This window comes from Stigmatopora argus, chromosome 1, assembly GCF_051989625.1.
Source record: "Stigmatopora argus isolate UIUO_Sarg chromosome 1, RoL_Sarg_1.0, whole genome shotgun sequence".
Classification (NCBI taxonomy): Eukaryota; Metazoa; Chordata; class Actinopteri; order Syngnathiformes; family Syngnathidae; genus Stigmatopora; species Stigmatopora argus.
Genome location: NC_135387.1, coordinates 27,135,368 through 27,153,570, shown reverse-complemented (window position 1 = coordinate 27,153,570; position 18,203 = coordinate 27,135,368). Strand labels below are relative to the sequence as shown.

The 18,203-nt window shown below is 40.0% G+C and overlaps 3 protein-coding genes across 7 annotated transcripts in view; 1 reads left to right on the top strand and 2 right to left on the bottom strand.

Moving 5' to 3' along the window:
- Window positions 1-6,895, bottom strand: part of nphp4 (nephronophthisis 4) — a 166,294-nt gene extending 159,399 nt beyond the window's left edge. For both annotated transcript variants that reach the window (XM_077613815.1, XM_077613806.1), the window contains exons 1-2: window positions 6,577-6,895; window positions 4,283-4,429 (exon numbers count right to left, since the gene is read on the bottom strand). In XM_077613815.1, the coding sequence (XP_077469941.1) occupies window positions 4,283-4,429; window positions 6,577-6,753 (324 nt within the window). In that variant the 5' untranslated portion in view covers window positions 6,754-6,895. The remainder of the gene's footprint in view (window positions 1-4,282; window positions 4,430-6,576) is intronic.
- A 751-nt stretch (window positions 6,896-7,646) lies between these two features.
- On the top strand, window positions 7,647-13,546 carry dffb (DNA fragmentation factor, beta polypeptide (caspase-activated DNase)). Of its 2 annotated transcripts, XM_077613660.1 has the most exons (7): window positions 7,647-7,871; window positions 8,941-9,067; window positions 9,143-9,328; window positions 10,486-10,565; window positions 10,630-10,803; window positions 10,876-10,976; window positions 12,520-13,546. In XM_077613660.1, the coding sequence occupies exons 1-7, from the start codon at window positions 7,749-7,751 to the stop codon at window positions 12,746-12,748; spliced, it is 1,020 nt and encodes a 339-aa protein (XP_077469786.1). In that variant the 5' UTR covers window positions 7,647-7,748; the 3' UTR covers window positions 12,749-13,546. The 2 variants fall into 2 exon arrangements, with proteins under 2 accessions (XP_077469786.1, XP_077469777.1); XM_077613651.1 differs by having other exon boundaries at window positions 10,630-10,976.
- Window positions 8,820-17,980, bottom strand: c1h1orf174 (chromosome 1 C1orf174 homolog). Of its 3 annotated transcripts, XR_013303941.1 has the most exons (6): window positions 17,690-17,980; window positions 17,049-17,120; window positions 16,519-16,872; window positions 16,292-16,450; window positions 10,797-10,965; window positions 8,820-9,372 (listed from the first exon to the last, which is right to left on the bottom strand). XR_013303941.1 is itself a non-coding variant. In XM_077613679.1 (5 exons), exons 2-4 carry the CDS (start codon window positions 17,118-17,120, stop codon window positions 16,319-16,321), a joined length of 558 nt encoding a protein of 185 aa, XP_077469805.1. In that variant the 5' UTR covers window positions 17,690-17,979; the 3' UTR covers window positions 12,999-14,729; window positions 16,292-16,318. The 3 variants fall into 3 exon arrangements, 2 of the variants coding, with proteins under 2 accessions (XP_077469805.1, XP_077469798.1); XM_077613679.1 differs by lacking the exons at window positions 8,820-9,372; window positions 10,797-10,965 and adding an exon at window positions 12,999-14,729 and having other exon boundaries at window positions 17,690-17,979; XM_077613672.1 differs by lacking the exons at window positions 8,820-9,372; window positions 10,797-10,965 and having other exon boundaries at window positions 12,999-16,450; window positions 17,690-17,978.
- Window positions 17,981-18,203: the final 223 nt, after the last annotated feature.

The following is an 18,203-nucleotide window of genomic DNA, read 5'->3' as shown; positions in this document are numbered from 1 at the left end:
CAGATACGTTTTTTTTCCTTGAATTTCATTCATAGACGTCAAGATCAATTTTGCCAAACGTCTCTCTTTTCTCTATTTTGAAATAAATGACCGTATCGGCTGCATTGTCTTGCGTTATGGCGTTTCGTCTTTGTCACCTTGCAGTTTCGTGCATGTCAAGTCTAATTTGTGCAAATATGTCATTTTTTTAGTTACAAATACGGCTTATATGCGAGAAAATACGGTAATTACCATCTAGAAATAGCCGGCCATTTGCGCCTTCAACATTTTCCCAATCGGCAGGCGCGCACGGTAAGAAGTACACTTCAAATTAGGGCCTCACAATTCCAAGAGCAAAGGTTCAATCCCGGGTTTTGCGGGAAAAAAAACATGCTGATTGAGCACTCCAAACCCTCTGATTGTCTGGGAAATAATTCAAGGTGAATGGGACAGGCTCCAGCACCCCTATTACCCTTGTGAAGATGGTCAGAACAGATAATAAATGAATGAAAGCTCCTAAACTGCTACCAAAACATATCCTACCAAGGATCGAACCCTCGATCCCAGAACTGTGAGTCCTTCTGCGCTAACCACTCGCCCACCGGCTGATTATATCTTATTCAAACAAAATATTTACACTTCAACACAACTGCGTGGTTGCGGCAGTGTACAGGTTTTTGTAATAAAAAAAAAAAAGTAAATGACCTCTAGAGAGCCACAATATGAGGTTTACAGTTATCCATAGCAAACAGCAAAGCAAGAGCAAATACATCCGCCGCCTGTTGTGGTTTACAATGTGAGGCCAATGACACTGGCAAGGCAAAAAGATTTGTTCAGATTTATAAAAACTAACATCCACTGCTGTTTCACATCCAACTTGGGAAAAGAAACCTACTAATCTCAATGAAAAAAATCGGGATTAGAGTATTCCGCAGATTTTCGCCATCAATCAGTTCCATAATCAGCTGTATTAAGTGAATTTCCTCAAAGAAAGCACCAGGTTTATAATATATGGTACTCGGACGTTTCGTCGAAAGACGTTTGGTAGAGCGGACGTTTGGTAGAGCGGACGTTGGGTAGAGCGGACGTTGGGTAGAGCGGACGTTGGGTAGAGCGGACGTTGGGTAGAGCGGACGTTGGGTAGAGCGGACGTTGGGTAGAGCGGACGTTTGGTAGAGCGGACGTTTGGTGGAGCGGACGTTTGGTGGAGCGGACGTTTGGTGGAGCGGACGTTTGGTGGAGCGGACGTTTGGTGGAGCGGACGTTTGGTGGAGCGGACGTTTGGTAGAACGGACGTTTGGTAGAACAGACGTTTGGTCGCCGGGTTCGCTCGCTGTCAAATTATGACAGAGTTTACTGTTGATATTTTGATATTAGATATTTAGATATTAAACTCTCTCTCTCATGATTATAATTTTGCTGGAGCTGGTTTCAACAGTAACAACCCGGCGACCAAACGTCCGTTCTACCAAACGTCCGTTCTACCAAACGTCCGTTCTACCAAACGTCCGTTCTACCAAACGTCCGTTCTACCAAACGTCCGTTCTACCAAACGTCCGTTCTACCAAACGTCCGTTCTACCAAACGTCCGTTCTACCAAACGTCCGTTCTACCAAACGTCCGTTCTACCAAACGTCCGTTCTACCAAACGTCCGTTCTACCAAACGTCCGTTCTACCAAACGTCCGTTCTACCAAACGTCCGTTCTACCAAACGTCCGTTCTACCAAACGTCCGTTCTACCAAACGTCCGTTCTACCAAACGTCCGTTCTACCAAACGTCCGTTCTACCAAACGTCCGTTCTACCAAACGTCCGTTCTACCAAACGTCCGTTCTACCAAACGTCCGTTCTACCAAACGTCCGTTCTACCAAACGTCCGTTCTACCAAACGTCCGTTCTACCAAACGTCCGTTCTACCAAACGTCCGTTCTACCAAACGTCCGTTCTACCCAACGTCCGTTCTACCCAACGTCCGTTCTACCAAACGTCCGTTCTACCCAACGTCCGTTCTACCCAACGTCCGTTCTACCCAACGTCCGTTCTACCCAACGTCCGTTCTACCAAACGTCCGTTCTACCCAACGTCCGTTCTACCCAACGTCCGTTCTACCAAACGTCCGTTCTACCCAACGTCCGTTCTACCCAACGTCCGTTCTACCCAACGTCCGTTCTACCCAACGTCCGAACAAATAAAACATTTTTTCCAATCCAATATGCTGTTTTTGGTGTTTTTTCAGAGGGTTGGAACGAATTAATTTGTTTTCAATTCATTTCAATGGGAAACGTTCACTCGAGTTATGAAAAGCTCAACATACGATCTCAGTCTCGGAACGGATTACGATCGTATGTGGAGGTACCACTGTACTTGCTAAATGAATGCTCATTCGCCCCTCCCAGTTAAAGTGGATTGGACGTCTAGCGCTGTCCATGGCACTGATAGATGAGCATCCACAGCCAATTTAAGTGAATTGGACCACTATAATTGTCAATGGCAGGCAGTGAGTTTATTATGCGACACTTCATTGTCATTTTAGGGTACTTACCGGTCACTTCCTATACATTTTTTATTATTTCCTATTGATTTACGGCAGGGGTGGCGAACAAGTTGGACGCAAAGAGCCAAAAGAGTCAAAGAGCCACACCTTAAATCAAAGACAGCATAAAAATATCCAATCTGACAAATTTATATATTAAATAAATTGTATAATCTGATTTTAATGGCCCCTAGTGAATTTAAGTGTGTTTTAAGAGAGAATAAAAATAAGATAGTAACTTCAGCATATACAAAATATGATACGAAAGGCCGGGAGCCACATGCGGCTCATGAGCCGCATGTTCGCCACCCCTGATTTAGGGGTATTTCTGGGCTACTTCCTGTGCGTTGGTCACTTTCTGATGATTTTGGGCCATTTACAGGTTATTTCCCGTTTGTTTTGGGGAATTTTATGGTTTCTTTGTTAACTTTTTGGCTGCCATTTATGACCAATATGAAGGAATTGAGCAAAATTCAAGTTTTACAGTGCCCGTGCAAAAATAAAATCATTACATTCTATATGTACTGTATGAAGCAGCTATAAAGTCAGGCAGCGATGGGTAGGAAATTGGCTTTAAAGGGTGGAATTAAAGGCATCTTTTTTTCTCCCAGCTATCTATAAACATGGAGATGCTATTCTTTTATTTAGTTCGGAGCTAAGTTTCCAGAAAAGGAAGAGAAGTTAAAACTTGGCATTTTATCTAAAGCACGACTGTCAAATTGATCATGTTGCAAACCGAGGGAGAAATGCGTGGCTCATCCATGTGAGGATGGTGAAGTGAGGTGATCCCAACGAGAAATAATCGGGTAATAATCAGATTGCATGGTTGATTTTTACTCTCGGTTGAGCCGTGCTGTGGCATTTTAGGCGCAACATTGCCCTCTGCTGTTCATTGATGGTAGTACTGAAGGGAAATACATTTTGACAGTGGTGAAAAATCCATCAACTTTTGGCCTGCTGCTTATTATTTAATTTTTTGTTCTTTTGTGAAGCGCTCTTAAGTGTTTATGAAGAAAATACATTGCTTGGCAATTATGACTGGTTAAATTAAGTAAAAATCAAATAAATCTGCTATTTTGATGGTCTATAAATTGATTAGAAATCCAAATTTTATTGTCAGTATATATTATTTCATAGTTTTTGTTTGTTGGTTTATTTTTTCTTGCATTTGGGATTTCAAATAAAGGCCAATAAAACTCATTTTTTATGCTTTTTCATTTAAAATGTTTTTTTTTTTATATTTGACTAAGAAAATTGGAGAAAAAAAGTTATTAGTTTTTATAGTTTTGCAATGAATCCGAAAAAGTAAAAGGGAAATAAAACTATACATTCAATTAAAGTATAATAAAAATAAAATATTGCATCAGAAATGAATATTTGCAAGCCTCTTGTTTGTTTTGGAAAATAAAAATAAAAGGTACATAGTCCTATAATATTCAAGTCCAATTTTCAAGCCACATAATTTAAAATAAAATGATTAACCTGACCCTGAAATGTATGAACCCCTTTGTATTTTCATAAAGAAAACTCCCTCTGTTTGTTTTTCTGTGTTCACATACTTGTTAATTATAGTAGAAGATTACAGTCACAAATGACTGTAATTTCTAGACCACTACGTGACAATAAGCCCACCCACCAAATCAAGGCGTTAAATATAATTCAAACTCAACTGCCACTCAATTGAATCACCAAGTGCAGCCTTCAATACAAATTAAAAATAAAAGGAAACCCAAGTTGCAGTTTCATTAATAGAATGTAAATGAGAATTACCTCATCTAGGCTTAGTTTCTTGTTTTTCGTCTTCTGTGGGGCGCTCTTCCAGGTTCTTCCGAAGAAGTACTGGTATTTTCTATCAAAAAATGTGACTCGCAGTTGGTAGGTCCGGTCTGCCTCAGCTGGTTCAGCTTCAGGATTCTCCTGGGAGGAAGGAAAAGCCCTCATTTTTAGAAATAAAATGTTTTGGCGGGTACAAGTCGGCAAAATGAACGCAAGCACTACTACGTTAAATACAATTGGCCGTGTTCAGTTCGCACTTGTGCTTGAAAAAGGCTGCCAGGATGAATCGATTGGTTATAATATTAATTGATGTGGTGTGTAAATGTTGCTTTTTGGCGAAAAAAATAAAAATCTATGAGACAGCAGACAAAAAACTACAATTTCAATAGAACTTGTCTAATGGAATTAACAGTTCATTATGTAACTTTTGCCATGATAGTCGATTAATCATTTGGAGACATCGCTCTAAATCACGTGTCAAAGTGGTGGCCCGGGGGCCAAATCTGGCCCGCCGCATCATTTTATGTGGCCCGGGAAAGTAAATCATGAGTGCCGACTTTCTGTTTTAGGATCAAATTAAAATGAAGAGTATAGATGTATATTAAATTTCCTGATTTTCCCCCTTTTAAATCAATAATTGTAATTTTTTAATCCATTTTTTCTGTGTTTTTAGTTCAAAAATCATTTTGTAAAATCTAAAAATATATTAAAACAAGCTAAAATAAACATTGTTTTAGATCTATAAAAAAACTGAATATTCAGGGCTTTTAATACAGTTCTTTTAATCCATTTATTTAAAAAAATCTAAATATTATATCTAAAATGGTCCGGCCCACATGAAACCGAGTTGACGTTAATGCGGCCCGCGAACCAACCCGAGTCTGATACCCTTGCTCTAAATAGTACAGTCGTACCTCTACTTACAAAATTAATTGGTTCCAGAACTTTTTTCGTAACTTGAAATTTTCGTAAGTAGAGGTGTACTTTATATGTAAATTCTGTAATTCGTTCCACGGTCCTCACACAACTACCAACTAAACCCTTTAAAATCATAAATCCTGACCTAGTTGAACTCACCTGGTGCCCATATTTAGCTGGGATCGGCTCCAGCACCCTGGTGAGGATAAGCGTTTCAGAAAATGAATGAATCTTGTTACCAGTGGTGGACCGTCAGGGCCTGCAAGGCCTTCTCTGCTGGCCTAAAAAAATATCTGAATCACAGACTGATGTTAATTATGTTTTGTCCATGAATAAATTAAATTAAATTTAAATTAAAAAATTCCAAATTGTCTGTCAGCTTCCTTTCATTGCTTTTCCCCTGGTTGCACTGCTTCCAGATGTGTGTTTTCATATTTAAGCATCTAACCAATCACATTTCAGCCATTATTTGTTGCCAGGGTCAGAAATATGCCTTGAGGCCTTCACAATCTGTTCTGCAGGCTCTGCTGCATAAAACAAGCGTCGATAAAACTGTTGCTTTAACCAATCAGATTTCGAGTTGGCGACACCAAAGCCTTCTCGCAGGCGTAGGGATACGTCATCACTTTCACCAACTATGACTGGGTAGTGATAGAATGGACTGGCCAGAGCTACCAAACTGTACCTGAAGCGAGCTGCACAAGCAAATATCTTGTTGTGTTGATTTAATAGCGGTTTTGTCAAACCACAATGGCTGAAGGAGGAGAAGAAATGGATTTGTTTGCAGATTTACTGTCAAAGCCATTTTCAAGACGGGTAAGAAAGGTTGGACAACTCCGAAGCAAGCAAGCCTGTCACAACCGGGAACGAACATTTTCAGCCCTAAATCGAATAAAATGTACTATGCCAGAAATAAGACAGGACAGGCTCGACTTTCAGTATTAGCTTTGATAGGGATAGAAAAGGAGGAAAGAAAGGAGGATGGATTTTGTGTACAGATAAAAATGATTTTCAGTGAGTAAAATATGGCTATATTCCTAAATAATATTTCAATTGTATGAGGTTATTATTGATACTTTTTCATGTGTCACAGCTGTAGCTGCAGTAAAGGGTTTATAGCCATAAAATAGTTTTTGAGGGTTGGATTGATTCAGACATAGCTGAAGGCGTCGGTTTGAAATTCACGGCCCGCCACTGCTTGTTACCAATACTGAACCAACCACTCAACTTACTGATGTTGTTTTCCATATTAATAACTGTAATGTATTGTATCAGCGAAAAGATAAGTAATTAGTACTTGGTTGTTTCCTCCCAGTGCAATGAAAGCATCTCTCACGAGCTAGCAGGTGTTAGCATTTGAGTCTTGTCACCTTCGGTACGTGCGCCGTCGTGCACCGCTTTAATGTGAGTTGAACGCCGCGGGACTGAGTGAGGTGGCTGTCCACAGACTGGCGCAACATCGGCTCCGGCGGTGGAATCAAGCGGCCCCTTTCAAACAATTCTTTCCAGCCGTCCGCCATCGATGGGAGCTCCTCAGTTTTCACCATCGTAGAGACAACACTGATCACATATATCCGTAACCTCGTTCCGAATGAACGTACATAATGTATACCAGACGCAATGTGATTAGGCAATCAGGGAAAGGTGCGTTTTTTTTTTCATAAGGAACCGTGGTTGGGCTTCTCTACATCAAAAACAGGGGGGTCGCCATTTTAAAATGAGATCATACCATCTCATTCCCGGGGTTAGAAATGAAATGCAAATTCAAACTACGAGTAAGTATCAGGAGTAAGACGCTTCTTAATTGAATATACACGCGAGAGAACATATATAAAAGCGTATAAAACCATTTTATAGACGATTGTAATGAGTATAATGTTTTTGAGGAGTTTCAATATGTGTTGATACACCTTGGGTTTGGTATCGCCTGGGGTTAGCGTCAGTTGCTATGGTAATAACACGTTACCATGCTCCTCTCCATCTCAGCTTCTCATGCTGGAAACTGTCACTGGTCATAGTTGTCCCTCAGAATATAGTTTCTTATAGTCTTATAGGCACAAATGAGACATAAAATCGCAGTATTTGAAAAACATTTAGTCAGCAAACCCAACTGCAGAAAATATACATTGATATTCTCACACATCTATAAAGCTACCTTTGTGAAGGTGGCGTAAGTAATTAGCGCCACCTGGCTTAGCGTGGCTTCTATTGTAAATAAATGCATCTCTAATCTTTAAGAAAACTAGTCCGTTAGAAATTCGAGAATTCTAGTATACCTATTTCCCTTTGACTGTAATGCTAAAGAAAGCGAAGGTTTCTGACGCAAAATGGCTGACAAGACATGACGCTTATCCTGGTAGGTTTTTGATTGCTTTTCAGGCATCTAGGCCTATATTTGTGCTATCTATGAGCCAAAAACAAATGTAATGGGTGGAGCCAGCATACACTTGGCAAGAAAGACTTGAAATCGAGACAATACGTCGGAGTGTGCAAGTTGTGTACTACTACATAATAAATATAAGACGAAACAGGAAGCGGAAAAATGTTCGGCTTTCAGAACAAAATGAAGCCTTTTAAAATTAGGAGCCTTCACGATAACAAAAAGTACGGAATAGCAGCGGGCGACCTCTTGGAGTTGCTTAAAAAGGGGTGCAACTTATTACAGGTTGGTTCTTTTTACTTAGAAAACAGTGAAATACCATTAAAATGGTGGAACAAAGTTGGACGGAAAGAACTAAAATGTGTATTGTTGTAATGGCGGTGGAACGCAGTCGTGTGCAAATATTGTCCAATATAGTATTAATGAACGACTAATATATCTCGGGCACTTATATTTACTGTCTAAAAAAATTAAATGTTAAAATAACAGTGCTTGGAATTATTAACATATTAACATACCATAATTCTCATATTTTGAAAATTGGTTCGAGAACAAAAGAGTTACTGTTGGGGTTGTTTTTCTTTTGGTTTTGTTTTGTTTTGCAGTATGCGGGGTTTTTTTCAGTTTCTCACACAATAGTTCTCGTAAAAATATATGTTTTTAAATTATTATATTATATTTTCTTTAATTGGTTAGTTAAGTGAAAGCTATTAACTAATGGTTAAACTTGTTTCTGAGTATTTTTAAGTGGAAATTTTAGAACAACAGGAATATTAACTAGTTCTGATAATACATTTAAAAGCATTTGCTTATTTTGTTTGAAACGCATAACACTTTCGGTAAATAAAATAAAATAAATACAAATAAAAAATAAAGAAACATGCATGCAATGTTTTTTTTAAACTGATATGTTGTTTTGTTAATTGTGTATTTTAAAAAAAAAACAAGAGTTCCTTACATGTTTCTGTAAAAAAAAATAATAAAAATAAAGAAACATGCATGCAATGTTTTTTTAACTGAAATGTTTTTATTTTAAATACACAATTTAAAACAAAAACATTTCAGTTTAAAAAAACATTGCACGCATGTTTCTTTATTTTTATTTTTTTACAGAAACATGTAAGGAACTCTTGTTTTTTAGTTTTAAATTGTGTATTTAAAACATATATTTAAAACAAGCGTACCTTACATGTTTCGGTAAAAAAAAAAAAAAAAAACTGAAATGTTTTTTTTTTTATTGTACTTTTTTTTTTTAAAGTACCTTACATTTTGTTTTAGCAGAACTTCGCCCAACTCCACTTTGTACTTGCTGGATTTGCCCACTTCTATTTTTGTACATGGTGTAATTTTGCAGTTGCCTCTTTCCGGTGCACACGTTTGTTTGTACGCGGATGGCACAAAGGTGACTAAAGAATTCTTGACGACGTTGCCTGACAACACAGAATTGGTTCTTCTCGGTCGGGGTGAGACGTGGGGCGGAGGTAAGCGCCGGCTGTTATTGGCTATCGGCTCCAAACTTGCCATAGCTCACATCTCCGGCCATCTTTCTCCTTAAGCCGTTTGCGACATCGCTCACTTGCTGGGCTCAGACCAGCGAACCGAGGACCTGATCCAAATGGCCAAGGGCCTACTCTCAGATGAGAAGTCTTTCAAGAGGCAGAAGATCCTCAGCGACCTTCTCAGGAACCTGGAGGACACGTCAGAGCTGGAGAGCAGAGATGAGGACCAGGATTGGTTCACCGGTGAGTAATCACTTTGCACCTTGAATCCATTCCAAATGGCCTTCCTAGTTCAAATTGGATTGGATGTCTATTAGAAACAAACTGGTTTAAAACATCTTTTTTTTAATTTTTTTTATTGTCTGGTAACATATAATGCCACTGTATACGGCCTGGACAAGAAGTTTAAATCCATCTTACGTACTGGTGCAATTCTCACCTTTAACACCAGATGGAGCTAGTCATTTAAATGTTCCTTCTTTATTAGCTCACAGGTCAAAATCTGAGCGCCTGTAAAAGCCAATCCAGTAATACCTTGAGATACAAGCATAATGCGTTCTGGGACCGAGCTCGTATGTCAATTTACTCGTATCTCAAATCATTTTTTTCCATAGAAACGAACTAAATACAAATTAATTCCTTCCCACCCTCTGAAAAAAACACCCAAAAACAGGATATTACAATGGAAAAACCTATTTTTTTGGTCTAATTCACCACCTACTCACAAAGTTACAAATACCTATCGAGTGGTTATGATTTTTAATACTGAAATGTGACATTACTCAGTACAGACGACGCAGACGAGAGCGAGACTTGACAGACGCGCTCGTAACATAAAATAAACTTCATATTTAACGTAAATGAACTTGGAAAAATGCAACCTGTACGCCCAGTGCTTGTAGATATCTTTACGCGAGGGAGATGTGGCGAGAAAAACGATGCGTTGTTATCATAAGCAGCCTATCGTGTAGTCGTATCGCAAACGGACGGAAATCGTGGTGGAAATCATGAGTGCCCACTTTCTGTTTTAGGATCAAATTAAAATGAAGATTATAGATGTATATTAAATTTCCTGATTTCCCCCCTTTTAAATCAATAATTGTAATTTTTAATCCATTTTTTCTGTGTTTTTGGTTCAAAAATCATTTTGTAAAATCTAAAAATATATTTAAAAAAAAAGTTAAAATAAACATTGTTTTAGATCTATAAAAAACGGAATATTCAGGGATTTTAATCCAGTTCTTTTAATCCATTTATTTAAAAAATCTAAATATTATATCTAAAATGGTCCGGCCCACGTGAAATCAAGCTAACGTTAAAGTGGCCCGCGAACCAACCCGAGTCTGACACCCTTGCCTTAAAACAATATTAGGAGAGCCTCCATATTGTTTTCCACTCAGGCCTGGCGACTCGCTTCAAGACCAAATCCGCCTACTTGAAGGACAACTGCGCCTGCAGGATACGAAGCTACAAAAGAGAGGTGGAGTCCCGAACCGTGTCACCGCCCCCGACGCGTCGAACCTCACCCTTAAATTCCTCCGCAGTTGGACGATGCCGCCAAGTCGGAGCACGAGCCCAAAGTCCGACTCGGGTGTCTACAAGCGTCGGAGAAACTCTCGCGGATGCTTCGCGAGGACAAAAACATCGGCTGCTACTTTGACCGAACCCAAAAGGATGCGCGGCGACTTTGTACCCGAGAAGGCTGGTTCACCTGCCAGGTAGCCATCGGACCGCCGCCATCTTTGAAGGGTCAGAATTTCCGACGCTCCACGCCGTCCGTCCGTCCGCAGGGCTCCTTTGACCAGGCCAAGTGTCCGTCGCTTCACTCCATCAACCCGTACGGAAGCCGAGAACGGCGAATCTTGTTCAGCACCTGGAATCTGGACCACAGGTTGAAAAATATATTTGGAATATTTACCATTTGTATTTCATTTGAAATGGGTGGTTAGCGCGTCGGCCTCGCAGCGCTGGGGTCCTGGGTTCAAATCCAGGTCGGTCCACCTGTGTGGAGTTTGCATGTCCTCCCCGGGCCCGCATGGGTTTTCTCCGGGTACTCCAGTTTACTCCCGCATTCCAAAAACATGCATGGTAGGCTGATTGGACATTCTAAATTGCCCCTAGCTACGAGTGATTGGTTGTTTTGTCTCCTTGTGCCCTGCGATTGGCTGGCCACCAAATCAGGGTGTCCCCCACATCATGCCCAAAGGCAGCTGGGATAGGCTCCAGCACCCCCCGCGACCCTAGTGAGGACAAAGCGGTTCAGAAAATGAGATGAGATCAATCTGAAAATAATCACAACTGGTGAGTGTGTCGGCCTCACAGTTCTGGGGTCGAGGGTTCGATCACAGGTGAAGTTTGCATGTTCTCCCCAGGCATGCATGGGTTTTCTACGGGTACTCCGGTTTCATCCCACATCCCCAAAACATGCTTGCTAAGCTAATTGTATGCTAAATTGTCCCTAGGGATGAGTGTGAGCGTGAATGGTTGTCCTTTGTCTTCTCATGCCCTGCGATTGGTTGGCCACAAATTCAGGGTGTCCCCCGCCGTGTGCGGTCGATTGGTCGCCGTTCTTTTGGTCGCTGGTCTTTTGGTTGCGGTCTTTTGGTCGCCCCGACCGCGACAACGGGCGACCAAAAGACCGGCGACCAAGAGACCGACGACCAAAACACCAGCGACAAAACAAGGTAAGCTCTAATCTGGATCGTCTGGGTCACTGGTAGCAAACGAAAACATCATCGTCGACTGCTAATATTGTCATGCTTTAAGCATCATATGCGCACGCACGTCAGTCACTTCCGCCTTTTCACTATCTAAATACAGCCGTGTGCGGTCGATTGGTCGCCGGTCTTTTGGTCGCCTGGACCGCGACAACGGGCGACCAAAAGACCGGCGACGAAAAGACCGACGACCAAAAGACTGGCGACAAAACAAGGTAAAACAACACGGTGTACGCATCAATAAAAGCCAACAATGGCCATGAGCAGTTTCACTGAGCCCACGTGCGAGTGTATAAGAGTTTGTATGTACATGCGTTGTCCCTTTAAGAAGCGACGTCAGTCAGGGTCTTAACAAGTTCTCCAACAAAAAACAATAAAAGTCCGGGAAATTTGGAGCTTTTCTTTAGCCTAATAATTACTAGGGCATTAAGTATGACTAAATAGTAATTCACAGTTTGTATTTAGGGAATTTGAGCAACGATTTAAATGGTAATTATCAATAACCTTCCGGGCGACCGAAAGATCGGCGACCAATCGACCGTGTACCGCCCCCCGCCTGGTACCCATAGTTAGCTGGGATAGGCTCCAGCACCCCCATGACCCTTGTAAGGATAAGTGGTTGAGAAAATGAATGAATATTAATTCATTGCCAATTTTCCAGTACATGTCATTAACCAAAACAGGTTAAAAAAATGTCTTGACTGTTTGTTTTTCAAGGATTGAAAAAAGAAGGAGCATCATTCCTGCTCTCCTGGAGGCGCTACGCCATCACAAATGCAAGGACATCAATTTGGACTACTTCTACCGACTGCTGTTTACGTGGGAGAACCTGAAGCTCGTCCACATCGTGTGCCACAAGAAGGAAGCCCATCACTTGCAGTGCGATCCAAAGCAAATCTTTACACAAGATAACAAAGAACAGCGCAAAAAGATGCGCTTGAAATAACCTGATCCCGTTTTATGCTAACAACTGAATGACCTCGTATTTGACCTGATTTTTATCATTTATTTCCTGCTGCTCGGCAGGGAATGATGATAAGTCTGTGATAAAGGCTCCCCCTTCTTAATTTTTATGAGGACGCCTCATATCTGGCGATACGATTTGTATCGCGATTCAAAGCTTGATTCCGATAATATACTTTATGACGATGATTGTCATATTTGTATATTGCTCAGGAAAAAAATGGGCGTAAAAGTATATTTGTAGCAATTTATTTCATTTAGCATTTACCGTATTTTCACGACTATAAGGCGCACCACATTATAAGGCGCACCCTAAATGAATTACACATTTAATTTTTTTTCCATATATAAAGCACACTGGATTATAAGGCGCCCTGTCTATTTTGGAGGAAATTTAAGACTTTTAAGTGCGCCTTATAGTCGTGAAAATACGGTAAGTAAACATGTTTTAGGTTTGAACAACTTTTGGCCTTCATTGTATAATTTTCTCCATTTTTTTGACAAAAATTATCACGATAAAAAAAAAAGATCAGTCGATATTGATAATTATCACGATAACTATCACATATTTTTTCGCTTCAAATTCAAAACCTCAAACTTCTGTGAATAAGGAAATAAATTCATTTCCTCCTTATTCAAATATGAAAGTAACTATGTTACCTTACTTTATAAGAAAAGACAATATGAAATATGTATGACCATTTTAAAGAGTTTTTGTTGTTGTTATGCAATAAAGATCCTTAAACTATGAAAAGTAAAGAATAAAACCTTCAGAAATGTTCATTCATTTTTATAAATTTGCCTTCCAACCAAAAGTTGCAAGCTCTACTTAACAGTAGTCCAAACTTGCTTAAATTAAGGATTTTAAATATGAATTAAAAACATTTTTAAGTGGCAGGTCAAAACATTCCAGGTATACGAACCACCACCGAAAAAAAAAGATTACAAAATTATGAAGAATAATAATAAAAATTGGGCTTTTTTGGTCTACTCTTTGAAAAAAAAAAAAAAGTCATATTTTATATGGGAAGCCGCCCCATTCACAAAAGTGGAAATATAACCACCTATTGTTTATTTCCACCACAAACAGACAAGTACAAAAAAACTGAGGTATTTATAATATCGCAATATATTGCAGAATTGATTTTTTTTTTCCAATACCTTTAATGAGTACACATTTTGGTTGCATAATTAAAGATAATTCTGTTTCCTGCTATAAAGTAGCAACCACATCAAACCCGCTAATAAGTGCTTTGTTGCCTGATAAATCTTCCTGACTCATTAAGTAAAAACTAATTGCAAAGCGCTAGTAAAATATAAAACTTTTCTTTCTCAATATTTTCAAGTGATTTTTTTTAGGCATCGTAGCTCAGACGACTATTTTCTCGCATATTCGCCGTATTTGTCGCAAAAAAAATGATGACTGAATCAAGGGTACGGCTTATATGCGCATAAATTAGACTTGACATGCACAAAACTGCAAGGTGACAAAGACGAAACGCCATGACGCCATAACGCCGTAACGCCATGACGCCGTGACGCCATAACGGCGTGACGCCATGACGCCGTAACGCCATAATGCCATGACGCCATAATGCCATGACGCCATAACGCCATAACGCCATAACGCCATGACGCCATAACGCCATGACGCCATAACGCAAGACATTGCGGCCGATCTGGTCATTTATTTCAAAATAGAGAAAAGATAAACAGATAAAACGCTAAACGAAATTTATTTTGACGTCTATGAATTAAATTTGAGAAAATAATTAAATCGTATCTTGCATAAAACGTGAAAAAACTCACAACGTGAAAAAAACTCACTTACTTGTGCCTGACATTGCTCGCTCAGGGCGCCGCCATCTTATCTAGGGATGACAAACGAGACCGCTACGAACACACTTGCTGGTTGTAATGCTCACGTGACTTCCTTTTTGAATTTGTCTATGTGCAGGCAACACCTTTTCGGAATACAGAAAGAAAAGATTCTATAATAATTATAGTCATATCTCAGAAATACCGCGTGCAATGATTTTTCTCAAGATTTTCCCCTTCAAAGTAACACATTTGTACTCCCTATTAAAACCATGAATACGGAAGTGAATTTGTGAATCAGGGCGCGGCTTATACAAGAGAAATTGTCAAATTCAACGATTTTAAGAACATTTTAGGGGGGACTTATACGCGGGGGAGGTTAATATGCGAGAAAATACGGTAATTGTAGTTTGAATAAACGTAGAAACAATCACTGCGTCTGAAATGTGCATAGAAAAATATTTGTAAAAATCCTTCTGCATGAATAAGGCATAGAGCTCAGCAGAAGAAAAGCTATATTATTGAAGTATGATTGAAACAAAACCATAGGACAAAAACCACCTCAATGCAAAAACTAGGAGGAAAAGTTGCAATACAGTGGTACCTCGTGATACAACAAGCTCATCATACAACATGCTCGTGTTACGACGAAAATTTCAATCGAATAATTCGCTTGCGATACAATTAAAATTTCGAGATGCGACCAAGCCAGGTGGCCATGACATGAGAGGCTGTTTATCATTGTAGCACACTGTCTTTTTTTGCCGCATCTCTTTCGTGTATAACAGATATCTACGAGGACTGAACGATTTATTCAGACGAGTTTCGACCAGGAAACGCACAACGCACATGCGCGGGCAAAAAGAGGGCTTTCTGGGTAATGAAGTATACTCGTGCACACAACACCCATAGGCAATGGCACCCTTCCTCAGAATAAAACTTCATTACCCACAATCAATACGTGGGTAAGCTCAGCTATTGCATTTCCTGTTATTTTTTCTAAGGAAAGAAGCTCCCGCGATCGCTCATTCAAGACTACTTCTCGTTGGCAAGTGGTCGTGCGTTATCCTATTTTGGGAATATTTTGAAGGCAATACAACAGCAAACAGTCCATCAATAGCGAACGTGAGGGTGGAGGCATGGCAAACCGCTAACCCGGAAAACAAAGGTAACAAAAGACAAAACTAGAATTCAGTTTTGTGTAAAGTTACATTAAACGTATGTTTGAGTGTCTGTATATATTCATCCAAGTTAATTTAAATTTGTTTGTTCGTTTACGAGTGCATTGTTGCCGTGGATAAAGTCCCCCCGAACACTCCCCCCCGCCTCCGTGTACGTCGCTGTCTCTCTCCTCCGCGAAATGCGTCTAATTTTACATCTATAAAACACATTTTATTACTATTAAACCACTTATTATTTATTACTTTGTCAATATATGGCAAATTAGAAGAAATAAAACCTTTTTTCCAATCCAATATCCTGTTTTTAGTGTTTTTTCAGAGGATTGGAACGAATTAATTTGTTTTCAATTCATTTCAATGGGAAACGTTCGCTCGAGTTACGAAAAGCTCGACATACAATCTCAGTCTTGGAACGGATTACGATCGTATGTCGAGTTACCACTGTACTTGCATTTCAAAGTGGAAATTGTCCTTAAATGTTAGCCGCATTAGCATATGAAACACTTTGGCAGCTTTTGAGAAAATACCAAAAAGTTTGTCAGAGCGGTCTCTCGTCATAGAGTGTCGTGGCCCTCCGCTGGCTCCTCCTCTTCCTCTTCATCGCTGTCCTCCTCCGGAGCAAAGTAATGCCGCCGCCTTCGCACCTTCTGGCGCCGGGAAGAAGTCGCCGAGCATTGAGGGAAATCCTGCCCGGCAACAGAGCTTTTTTTTGTAATTTTGCCGAGATCTTTTCAAAACCGCGGCCATGGCTTACCTGCACCGCGTCCAGATTTCCAAAAAACTGCTCCACGGGAAGAATCTGGTTGCTGTCGTCGTCCGGGAAGACGTTTGTCTCGGGTTCCGCGCAATCCATTTCCTCGAACCCGTCGTCCACGTCGTGGCGGGTACGCGCTGGTGTCCCTCTCAGGTTTTCTTTGCCTTCCTTGCCATCGAGCAGAGGCGACGAGGAGCATCGCCGCCTGCCCGCCGACTGGAGACACTCGCAGTTGATGCGAGACCGGCCCTCGTCGTTAGCGGGCGCGTCGACGTCCGTGCCGCCCGTCGAGACGCTTTCTGCTGCGGGGTGTTTTTTCGGATTTTTCGCGCATTTCTTCCTTGTGGCCGAGCCCTGCGACCCAGTTCGCCATTGTTTTTTCTTTCCATTGACTGATGATCAATCACGTAACGTTTGGTTTTATGTTACTCAGGGATTTTCCATTTAGCTGAAAAAACTCATTGAAACCTGTATGCTGTTTAGGACATATTTCCAACTAGAAAAATTAATACGTGCGCAAGTAAACCAACCTTTTGAGGAGATGTAGCTGTAGAGATGTTCTTCCTCTTTCTATTCTTTAATTCATTGCGTTGACCTGGCATCTGTGTAAAAATAATTCTAATAATAATACTGTTTCATAGATGTTATTGTCATCCAGAACATCTTTTCAACTCGTTTTTAGATTATGCTAACAGAAAAAGACTAAAAAAAATACTTATGAAAAATACGAGAAATTGCAATCACACCACGTGAAGAACATTCTCAGAGATTCATTATGTTAAATCAAGTAAAATAAATAAATTAAATTATAGCCAAAAGAGGGTTAAGCAAAGTTTTATCAGCTAAGTTACTCATCAACTATCTTACTTTTTTTTTTCAATTTCAAAATAGAATATTGACGTATTTCTTTATGTAAATGTAAACATTTAGCTTTGAAGTACTTATATGTATGTATTTTTTTTAAATACCGAGAATGATAATTGTATTAACGGTAAGGTCATGTGATTAATCTTGTGCAGAAATACTATCCAAAACATTTTCTTTTGTGAGGTTAGTCATGGGTTGAAAGTGTGCTAGCTAGTTAGCTAGCTTACAAGAACTTACTACTTTGACAACAATACAACATTACACGACTTTAGCCGTCATTTTATCCTCTTAAGCAGACTCTTACCTTGTGCACCGTCACCTCGAGCAACTTATTCGACCTATAAACTAAATAAATGTGTTTTCACATGATTCTAAAGTGTTCTTGAACGTTGTTGTTTTCCTTTTTTTCCGGTTCCTCTCGGCCGCCGTCCTCGCTTAGCCTTGCCGACGCCTCGACAGTTCACGTTTAGGTCAGACTGATGACGTATTTTTCCTGCGCCCCCATATCAGTCCGCACATTAGTGTTATTAATACTAAACTAGATGTCATCTGTGCGCCGGAAAAAAACAGGAACAAACGCCGTCTTCTCATCTTTAACACTAGAGGGAGCAACCACTTAAACAGTGCATCTCCGTTATCTCACCGTAGAAGTTCAGTATATTTTGTTTTAAATAGTCCAACGTGATGAATTGAGCTATTTTGGCTGTTTTTTTGTTAGGAAAAGTTGTTTCACTGGTATATCGTGCAATGTAATTAATAAATATGTACACAAAGTTACTATGCAGCCATCAAAGCAACTGAAAAATTGCCGAAAAAAT

Bases quoted from the DNA above. Each gene is read 5' to 3' on its own strand.
- dffb (XM_077613651.1), top strand. From the start codon at position 7,749: ATGTTCGGCTTTCAGAACAAAATGAAGCCTTTTAAAATTAGGAGCCTT. The intron at 9,329-10,485 runs GTGAGTAATCAC...TTTTCCACTCAG, and splicing joins GGACCAGGATTGGTTCACCG to GCCTGGCGACTCGCTTCAAG. The intron at 10,977-12,519 runs GTTGAAAAATAT...TTGTTTTTCAAG, and splicing joins ACCTGGAATCTGGACCACAG to GATTGAAAAAAGAAGGAGCA.
- c1h1orf174 (XM_077613679.1), bottom strand. From the start codon at position 17,120: ATGCCAGGTCAACGCAATGAATTAAAGAATAGAAAGAGGAAGAACATC. The intron at 16,873-17,048 runs GTTGGTTTACTT...ACTGGGTCGCAG, and splicing joins CAGCTACATCTCCTCAAAAG to GGCTCGGCCACAAGGAAGAA. The intron at 16,451-16,518 runs GTAAGCCATGGC...GTTGCCGGGCAG, and splicing joins GAAATCTGGACGCGGTGCAG to GATTTCCCTCAATGCTCGGC.